This window comes from Aedes aegypti, unplaced genomic scaffold, assembly GCF_002204515.2.
Source record: "Aedes aegypti strain LVP_AGWG unplaced genomic scaffold, AaegL5.0 Primary Assembly AGWG_AaegL5_hic_scaff_502_PBJ_arrow, whole genome shotgun sequence".
In the NCBI taxonomy this organism is placed as follows: Eukaryota; Metazoa; Arthropoda; class Insecta; order Diptera; family Culicidae; genus Aedes; species Aedes aegypti.
In genome coordinates, this window is record NW_018736177.1 from 11,832 (window position 1) to 22,531 (window position 10,700).

A 10,700-nucleotide genomic window follows, 5' to 3' on the forward strand; every position below is an offset into this window, starting at 1 on the left:
AATTTTAAAATATGGTATGAGTATTTTTTTAAATAAATTTTAAAATTTTTTATAAGTATTTCCTGAAATTTGCAATTTTTATTGTATTGATAGGCGATTATTTAGAAAAAGATCGCTAGATTTTGCCGATTATGCGACATTTAATAAATAAAAAAATAAATTTTAAAATATGGTAAATAAATTTTAAAATATGGTAAACAAGTTTTTTATTTTTTTTTGTTTAATTTATGCGGAAATTTTCTATGATTTATATTTTTGATTACATACGTCTCCGATTTTTTCAATAGAATCGGATTTTTAATAAATTTTCAATTTTCAATATATTTTTCGAAATTCCATACAAATTATTTTTATTAAATATTCTAAAAGTATACAATGATTTATTTTAAAGGAATATTCCAATTATTTATTTTAATGAAATATGATAAAAAATTTAATAAAATCTTTTTTTAGGTAGTGTCACCTATTAAACATTTCGAGAATGTTGAATATCGTTTTCAGGTGAAATTATGAGCTAAGCATGTTTTCAGCAATTTCAGTTTAACAATTTCACACGTGTTAAAAGAGAATTGGACATAAGTTGCTTATACTTTCTATAAGACACATATAAAATTTATATCTAACTTTCGATAAAAAATATGCTGAAATAAAATAAAATTTGTGAAAACTCCAAAATACTTTGTTTTATAAGGTTCGAAGACTGAATAATCACAGCGAAAGTAAAAACATAACCTCGCGTACCGGACAAGACTCGAACCCTGACGATGGTAAAAAATCGTTTATCCGCAGCCAACGCTCTGCTTGCTGACGTTCGACATCAGCCATCCAGGGCATGATGCCGCACCAACCCATGTCGGTAAGTAGCTGATATACGGCCGAAAAAAAAACATCCTACATAGCAGCGCACGCGCACAGCAGATACCAACAAAACTCGTTTCTCGTCATTTAGCACCGCTATCGGACTGAGTCATTTCGCTCGACAGAGAAGCGCTCATCGTTGGGCGGTTTACCCTATTATCGTTGTACGGTTACTTCGCTCTTTTTCCTTTTCTTCAGTTGGATGGTTCTGCTTTGTGTAGACCTCTGGTGGGTCAATGTTTGGACGGTTTCATGCAGATGTCGAGGCAAGCTTCTCTACCCGCACTCGACAATACATGTATTTGTGCGCTTGAGTTTGTATGGAAGAGAAGCTACGCTATGAAGACAATGCGATACGAAGGTACATACAATTTTCTCGTCGAACAATGCAACGTTGATTGAAGGCGACGCGAAGGCAGCCATTTTGTAACTTCGCAAATCGATAAATTTTACGATAGTTCTTCAAAATATTACATAGATACAATTCTACTTGAAAATGTATTGAAGTATGAGTTGTTAAAAACTTTTTTAACGGATTTGTATGTTAGAAAGCTTTAAATAGTACACTAAATGTCCACTTTTAAAATTGTAATGATATCTTTGTCCAAGTAACATATGTCTATGTCCAATTGACGTTTCGAAAGTCTTCGTCAGGGTCCAAAGAATGATAAAAACCGGGAATTTTTGTATTTTACTTACTTCTTCTGCTTCTCGATGTAGTTGACCAACGCCCAGTGCTGGGCCCGCAAATGCCACATGATTTTCGGTGCACAGCTGAAGCACTGCCAGTTGTCGTTGCGTGAAATGTCCTGCACGCAGGCACGGGACAAGTTCTGCACGATACATTTCTTGCAGAACACGTATGGACACTTGGAGCAGCAGTACACTTCGCCGCCCTGTCCGCACCAGCGGCAGTACAGTTCGCTGCCATCTTCGCCCTTATCGAACTCGCCACTGTTGTAGAAGGTGTGGCAGTTGCGGCAGTGCGAGACCCGCAGCACCGGATGCATACGGATTATGGCTTCCGTGATTGGGGCCGTTCCGATGTGCATGTAGCACGACGTGCAATGCACCTTGCGTTCCGCGATTTTGTTCACATTCGGAAAGGCTCGCATGAAAAACTGCTTCTCCTGGTCGGATGTGTCGTCTTCGAACTCGAGACGGAACCCTGCGAGAATTGAGGAGAAAAAGGTTAGGTTAAGACAATGTTTTAATGCGTTTACGAATCAACTAAACAAAAACGATATTGTGAAACTGCTTCAAGTAAACTATAAGCTTTATAGATGTTTATAATAGAAACTAAAAAATCTCATATTTGGCGTACAACACAGTAAGAATAGAGGTTTTAACTTCTAGTGTATAAATTGAAGTAGCGATAGTATAATAACAAAATATGTTCAAATATCTTGGTACTAATCAGATTTGTCAAAAACATTTCTCAAAGGCTTATTATATTGGAAAGATTTTTAGATACATACTTAGATAAGATATATGGGCCACCTGACAGTGCCCAAATTAAGGCAATGAGAAAGCGAACTTACTCGAAATATTAGGCGCATAGAAAGGTAGACCTCCTACCATTTTGTAACATTACATTTCTTGATATCAGTTAAAGAGAAAGCAGACTTAAAAAGGTGGATGCTATAAAAGGCGATATTTATAACTGAAAAATGATCGGTGTTCAGACAGACCGAACTAGACGATATGTTGGCCTTGTCAATATAAGTCAAGAACTCCATAAATTTTGAAATCTCATATACAATTTCGATACAGATGTTTTATCTAATACATTGATCCTCAGTTCAGTCTTTTTTAGAAGTCGCCGACCTCTACCTGGTTCCCCGCTGAATATTATTTTCGCAATTCCCTTCCGACGTTCGCACTAAGTGACTAAATAGTAAATTCGAAAGTCCGTCTCTCTGGTTCAATCTGTTTCACGTCACGAACGAGGTTGACATCTCGTCTGAAATCCGCGCCATCCAGCGTCGCACGCATCAGTCTTATTAGTTTCGCCTGAAAATCATGTTCAGACTAGCGTTGGGCATATTTGACCAGAACATCGATGTTACTGAATCGATTCAAATTTAATATGTCGAATCGATTCACCGATTAAATTGAATCATTTGAATCGATTCGTTTATCAAGCTTATATGAAAATTTACAAAAACAAGCTTTCAAAATAAGACCAAATGAAATTGCATATAATTGTAAAATTCCTCCAATTGAATGACGTTTGAAATTAAAAATTATATATTAAACACTTCAAGGCTGATTCAAAACTATGTCAACTCATAGAAAAATTCTAATCAATTACATCATTTTGAATCGAAACAAAAAATCGAATGAAGAAAATCGATTCACTCGATTTTGAGTACTCCAAACATCGATTCAAAAAATCGATTCATCGGAACAAAAAAATCGATTTTCAGAACATCGATTCAAAATCGCCCATCGCTAGTTCAGACATTATCTGCCACAGCTCGTTTCTTTTCACTGAGTCGTACGCCGCCTTGAAATCAATCAACAGATGGTGAGTCTGCAAGTTATACTCCCGGAATTTTTCTACGATCATTCGCAAGTAAAACATTTGATCCGTTGTCGAGCGGCCATAACGAAAACTAGGTTGGTATTCGCCGACGTAGGACTCCTCGAGCGGTCTTAGTCTGCTAAACAGGATGCGCGACAGTATTTTGTACCCCGAATTCAGCAGGGTAATTCTTCTGTAATTTGAATATTGGGCGTATGAGGCTATCCAATCAGCCGGTGGGCATTTCGTCGTACTCCCTCACCTTCAAAAGTACTCGATCACCTGGTGAAGCTGTTCTCTTCCATGCTTGAGAAACTCGACCGAGAACTCGTCATTGCCAGCAGCCTTACAGTTCTTCAGCTCACTTGTAGCCTTAAATTGTTATCCTCTCTTATGCTCGGTGAGTCCACAACTTCATCGTTAAATAATTGCTGAAAATTCTCCTTTTATTTGGCAGCCACCGCCGTTTTATAGGTCAGCAAATTCCCTTCTCGATCATTGTACATGACGGGCACTGCTACGGTATTGAGCCACGCGTCATTGATCCTTACATAGAATCCCCGCATATCGTTCCGGTTTATCAATCTTGCGCTTCAGCTACCACATTTTCTTTGTGTCGCCTCTTTTTCTGCGGTGGATTCGCTTTTCTTCAGCTCTCGCTGCCATCTGCTCTGTCGACTATCGACCACAAGCATACGGCTTTAGGCGAAATTCTTCATGTCTGTCACCCTCTGGCACTCTTTATCGAACCAGTAATTTCGTCTTCGTTGTTGATCAGGGCCGAATCGAAAGTTATTTGTATATGCCTATATATACCTATGCAAACTTCTGTGTCCATGTCATTGCAACTTTTTAGCCACATCTTGAGTTGAAGCGTTCGGTTTCCGTTTAAAGGTCTCAACCATGCGCTTGTGATCGTTCTTGTTGACGTGACGGTTTTTTTCGAAACTTCACATCCGATCAACAGCAAGACGCTTTACATATCATTATATGATATGAACTGGATTCTATACTTGACAGTTTTGATTCGCTTCGACAGTGGTTTTTTTTTTTTGAAAGCTACTGAGCTCATTTTTGACAACAATATGCGTCGTATTGAAATGCTGCTAATTGCAAAGTTTCGGACAATTCGGCCGTGAAAACCTCCCCATGGCAAAGTAAATCATGGAAGTCCTCAAGTAACTCTGCACCCTACCAGACATTGTAGAAAATGCGATTCCCAACTATTTTTTCTGATGACACAATGCGACAGATCATTATTCTTCAAGTACTCGTACAAAACTTTTCCATGCTCGCGGCTGGTAAAGAAAATCGTCTTCCACAAGAAAGTTATCACGAGCAACTAGATGTAGAATGAATTACGCGATTCTATTTTGGATTTAAGTGCAATGTGGATCGTAAATTGTGATTTCTTGATTTTCTTAAAGCTCTCACGGACAACTCTGCAGTTCATCTGAGAACTCAAAGATTCTTTGAGTAATGAAACTTTCTTGAATCCGGGAGGAAGACTTTGAAAGATGAAACTGCTTCAAAGCATCCTTATAGTTTTTCAAATTAGGTGAGTCCCATAGACACGTCTTGTTGCTTTTCGTAGTTCTGATGATAAATTTATAACTTGTACATTAGACATTTGGGGCCCAGATAGCCGTAGCGGTAAACGCGCAGATATTAAGCAAGACCAAGCTGAGGGTCGTGGGTTCGAATCCCACCGGTCGAGGATCTTTTCGGATTGGAAATTTTCTCGACTTCCCAGGGCATAGAGTATCTTCGTACCTGCCACACGATATACACATGCAAAAATGGTCATTGGCAAAGTAAGCTCTCAGCTAATCACTGTGGAAGTGCTCATAAGAACACTGAGCTGAGTAGCAGGCTCTGTCCCAGAAGGGACGTAACGCCAGAAAGAAGAAGAACATTAGACATTTCTTTGAATTCACCTTAGATATTGATGCAGAAAAAAATTAAATTAAAGAAAATAAATGAAAAACAGAATTTAGTGCTGTACCATTTCTTCTTCTTCTTCTTGGCATTAACGTCTTCACTGGGACAGAGTCTACTTCTCTGCTTAGTGTTCTTATGAGCACTTCCACAGTTATTAACTGAGAACTTTCTTTGCCAAAGTTGCCATTTTCGCATTCATATATCGTGTGGCAGGTACGAATATACACTATGCCCAGGGAAGTCAAGGAAATTTCCATTACGAAAATATCCTGGACCGACCGGGAATTGAATCCAGACACTTTCAGCATGGCTTTGCTTTGTAACCGCGGACTCTAACCACTCGGCTAAGGAAGGCCCCATTTAATTCCGTTAGAGGTTGTATCCTTTGACAGATACGAGTATTTCGACCTCAACTGCAGTCTTCAGTGTCATATACTAGACTCGACTACTGCGCACGACAAAGACGACGGTCTTACAGTTGAAGTCGAAATACGCGTATCTGTCAACGGATACATTTTTTACAAGGCAAGGTACAGAAGATTTACTGATTTATTTTCCATTTATTTAACCTCTTGCAAAAAAGCTTTGATTGTTACTGAATGATGAATGAGGGTGAACATTTTTCTCAATATCTTTTATATTATTCGTAAAGCTTCTTTTATTCACATTTTTTTTGATGACAAACACAACTGCAACGCACATTTGATTACCTAACTTGTCCTAACATGCCACCCCGATAATACGGGAGGCCATTATGTTTTCTTATCGCTCGTCCCATTCTAACCATTATCATCAAAACTTTGCAGAAGTAAAACTCGAGTTTGAATGGACCGATAAAGCTGAACATTTCTTAAGTTGTGCACTACATATGAATAATGAGCATGATACATTTTAATATCGATATATGAAGTAGAACTTGATATTTCCTCCTTCAAATGGGTATGGTTATGGTTTACAATTCTTCCCGTACGGCCTTAAGTTATTCCTACGAAAGCCTTTGAGCTTGGTTTCAAGCAGGTTCGCCGCTTGAATATTCTGTGAACCGTAGACTAGCATCTCGGAGTCTACATATTCAAAGATTGAAGGCAGTGTTGGAGTTTTCTAATTTCACCATGATATACCCTGGTGGCGTACGTAAATCAATCAGATAAATTCCTTATATTCGTAGTCACATGTCATTTGACTGCATCGATTTCTGCACACATGAAATCAAGCAACAACAGCTAGATTTCATCTACTTTTTTTTTTTTGCAAAACGTTGGGTCGTAAGTACACCAAATGTAATTGATTATCTTAGATTTTTCTCAAATTTAAATTGAGATTTCTTTGGGTCGAGTATGTGAATGTTCAAGTTTAGTTTTTTTTTCTATCTTTATTAACGAGATTTTTAGCCCTGGGCTAGTTCATCTCGGGACCAACGGCTTTACTTCCCTTCCGAAGGAAGTCGTCACTATTTTTTTTTGTGACTATCTCGGGGATGGGATTCGATCCCAGGTCCTCGGCGTGAGAGGCGTGTGTTCTAACCACTACACCAGGTCCGTCCCCCAAGTTTAGTTGCTATCAAACCATCCCTAGTTCAGAATGTTATACGTTTCGAATTCAAATCTTAACTGGTGTTCCACAGACAAACAGACGTCACACTCTGATCATTGTCTATCGACCACCTTTTAAACGGTCGATTCAAAAATATGGTGGGTGGGCAACTCGCCACCCGGAGCGCTCGCATCGTTTTTGTTCGCTTTTGACGTTTACACACTACCGCCATCTGTTGACCCGTCGGCCAAATACACAAATTTTAGCATTGGGCGTACATGTCCTCGTGATTATGATTTGGATGCTCTAAGTGTTACGTCTGTTTGTCTGTGGGTATTCTTACTGCTACTGCCTGTTACTCAACATAGTCTTCTATAAGCACTTCTATTGGAAAAGACTGCTTGACATTGAAGAGGCCATAGAGTTAGAGAGATAACGAGATAGTTATGAAACCAAAATGTTCTATATGGTTTAGGAGTTACTTTTTATCGGAATTACCATTTTTGCATCCGTATATCGTGTGGCAGGAGCGATGATATATTATGCTTGGGGAAGTTGAGGAAATTTTCAAAATAGGAATGAGCTGGTCTCGGACGTTACCACTGAATAGGCTAAGGAAGACCTCTAAACACTCTAAGCGCATCAAAATTGGTCCATCAACTACGTAGTCCATTTGTTAGATATCTGAAACATCCCTTTGCTTATAATATATTTTTTCTCCAATCTTCTTCATCTTCGCATAACGTCCCAACTGCGACAAATCATGCCTTTCTGCAGTTAGCGTTAGCGTGGTTACGGTATACATTGTAGATTGGATACTAGCTATATTAATGTTTTTTTTGATAGTCTCATCTAGAATGCTTTCAGGAACAAGGCTTAGGAGTTAACCTTGATCTAATCTGAAACAAGAATACCAAAACCATGAATATTGCTATTCCCGGCCACGCCTATCTTTAACTTGGGATAGGGGAAGCAAATGTTGATAAAGCACTTATGTATTTAATGAGATGCCACCGACTTAGTGACGCCCTAATAAGTGCTATGGAGACCCAGAACGAGAAACGTTTATTTTGACTATTTTATTTACAAACCTCAACATACAACGTTGAATTAAAAAAAAAAACATCCTTTGATATTGTAATTCTTCTTCTTTCTGGCGTTACGTCCCTACTGGGACAGAGCCTGCTTCTCAGCTTAGTGTTCTTATGAGCACTTCCACAGTTATTAACAGAGCTTACTATGCCAATGACCATTTTAGCATTCGTATATCGTGTGGCAGGTACGAAGATACTCTATGCCCTGGGAAGTCGAGAAAATTTCCAACCCGAAAAGATCCTCGACCGGTGGGATTCGAACCCACGACCCTCAGCTTGGTCTTGCTGAATAGCTGCGCGTTTACCGCTACGGCTATCTGGGCCTCCTTGACAGTATTACAAATCCAAAAGCAGAACTATTGATACTAATTTGACGATTTTTCACCGTTTAAGATACAAGACTTGCACTCCGAAGAACGAAGGTTATATAGACTTGAACAGGACGGAAACTTTAATTTTAGCTTTTTTTTTTTAAATTTCAAATCGAAATATGCAACGTAAAATTCATGGTATGTTTCTTTTATATTTCCAAGATTGCACATTAGTGCAAATCGAAGTGCATAACTATTGATAACATGGTGCTTATTTGTTATCGTGTAGTAAAGTTGAGAAGCAGGCCTTGCTCCAGTGGGGACGTGATACTCAAAAGAAAGAACAAGTTTCACTCAACAACAAATATGATTAAAATATTAAAAACCATACACTAGTTTAGTGCCCTGAATCTTGTTTCAAATCTGTGGAAGTGCTCATGAGAACATAAGCTGAGAAGCAGTCTCTGTGTCAGTTGGCACGTAACGCCAGAAAAAAAGATAAATATTGAAGAACATTAAGTTGATTCCATTTGAAGAATTTTCTTCAGACTGTATTTAAAAAATTGAAGAGGTTTGAAGAGGTCAAGAGTTACTGTAAACAACTACCCCCTCCCTTCCACCACACCTAAGACGCCACGTGGTTTATGGACAACCATTAAAGGTATTCAGGTAAACAATTGATATTCAAATGGAAAAATAAATAAATAAAAAAGTTCATTTATAAACGAGAAAAAAGTTCATACATAAAAGTTCAACCCTATTAAATTCATTTTATTTTAATTTTTAACACAAACAAACATTTCCGGTGGGTTAATCCAAAATTATCAATAATCCAAGCAACCAATTTTAATAATCGAATCATTCGATCTCATCGAATTAAACAAAAAACTAAATATGCCGAAGATTGGTTTGCTTGCCGAAGTGTACACGTGCCCTATGAATCGCACCTTTCTTTCAGCCTTCGCAGAAAAACTTCTGCCGACTTTCACTGAAAATAACTGGAATAATGCCACTACTTGTAAAATAAAATAAAGCTAGAACGGGACCAATGAAACTATTCAAAACATAACATATAACATTTAATCATAACTTCTAGTTTAGGCGGGAACTACCCCGGAACCCGGCAAAAAAGCATCAAAATTGATAATCTCGAAAATGTCATGCAAGAGAAACACATCAGATAAATATCACTCACCGTCTTCATCATAGTATTCGTCGGACATGGTTCCGAGTTTTTCTCAGCTAGCTATGCCTAAATCAACACTTCACTTATCACTATTGAAAAAATGTCTTCTAACACTCTTCACTTCACCCGAAAAAATATCAACAATCGTCCCACTAATCAACAATCAGTTTTATTACCAACTTTTTGACACTTCAATCGCAGCCGGTTCACTTGCACTTGCATCGCCTCCTTCGATGCACCCTAATTATATTTTTATTTCGCACACACGGCGGATCAGCAATCAGGGACAATGCACACTAGATCGCGACGAACGGCAGCAGGAACGAACTGTCCTACACCACTGCCAATATGGCGTCGACAAAGCAGAAAGTTTCTGCTGTCTGGCACTGCTGCTGCTGAGAGAAAAAAAACTGTTTTACCCCGCAAGAGCTTCGAACATACGACCGACACGTACGAGCACTGCGAAAGATTTGACCGAGCGGTGAAAACTTTCCGACGGATCAAGTCCCGCACAGTGAACGAAGGCACCCACACACCAGTATCGCAGTTAGCGATCCAGATGGCGTAAGCAGCAATCAACCAATCAGACAGCGCGAAAATGCGACGGAAGATCACAGCGGTTGCTGCGAGGAAGAGATAGCACATACCTGTGTACTACACACCGATGTGAGTGTGTAGGTACGCTGTCGTGCTGGCGGCCTTGATAGCCGTCGCGAGCTTGGCGCCATTTTGTTGTTTGTGCCTTGGCTGTTTGACATTAGCGAAGCCACATTGACGTCAGCGTAAAGGATGAACTGTCAAAAGGCAAGTTTTTCACAAATATCTGCAAATTGTTTCAATAGTTTGTTGATATTTATGAAAATACAGCTGTGCTAACTTATTTTTGATGTTCTCCCGGTAGTTGCTATGTAAAAAACGCTTTTGTTGGGATAATATCTACCTATGAAACATCAAGGTATAGAGAATATTCTTGTAAATGGCTGACTGTGTACACAAATCAACTAGAAGGGACTGTTAAGTCACATTTTTGTGTATTTTGTACAAAAAAATCTACAAAATAATTAGAATATCGACATGCACCCGAGTTTGTATATTGCAACAAAGCATACAATACTATTTTAGTACTAAAAGTTTCGTATCCATGGACGTTCCATGACTCATTTAGTCATATGATCTTCAAATCGTAAATTTTTCAAACAATGTTTGAACTATTTATCAAAAAATAAAAAAAAATGTTCCTAAAACTGTCA

The 10,700-nt window shown here is 38.6% G+C and overlaps 1 protein-coding gene across 1 annotated transcript; it reads right to left on the reverse strand.

Moving 5' to 3' along the window:
- Positions 1-223: 223 nt before the first annotated feature.
- LOC110681170 (transcriptional regulator ATRX-like) lies at positions 224-9,950 on the reverse strand. The gene is made up of 2 exons (XM_021856941.1): positions 9,460-9,950; positions 224-2,026 (listed from the first exon to the last, which is right to left on the reverse strand). The coding sequence occupies exons 1-2, from the start codon at positions 9,485-9,487 to the stop codon at positions 1,554-1,556; spliced, it is 501 nt and encodes a 166-aa protein (XP_021712633.1). The 5' UTR covers positions 9,488-9,950; the 3' UTR covers positions 224-1,553.
- Between the last annotated feature and the right edge of the window lie 750 nt (positions 9,951-10,700).

What these genes read in the sequence shown, in the direction of transcription:
- LOC110681170 (XM_021856941.1), bottom strand. Translation starts at nt 9,487, where the DNA reads ATGTCCGACGAATACTATGATGAAGACG. An exon ending in CGAATACTATGATGAAGACG is followed by an intron (nt 2,027 to 9,459) that starts GTGAGTGATATT and finishes CAATTCTCGCAG; the next exon opens with GGTTCCGTCTCGAGTTCGAA.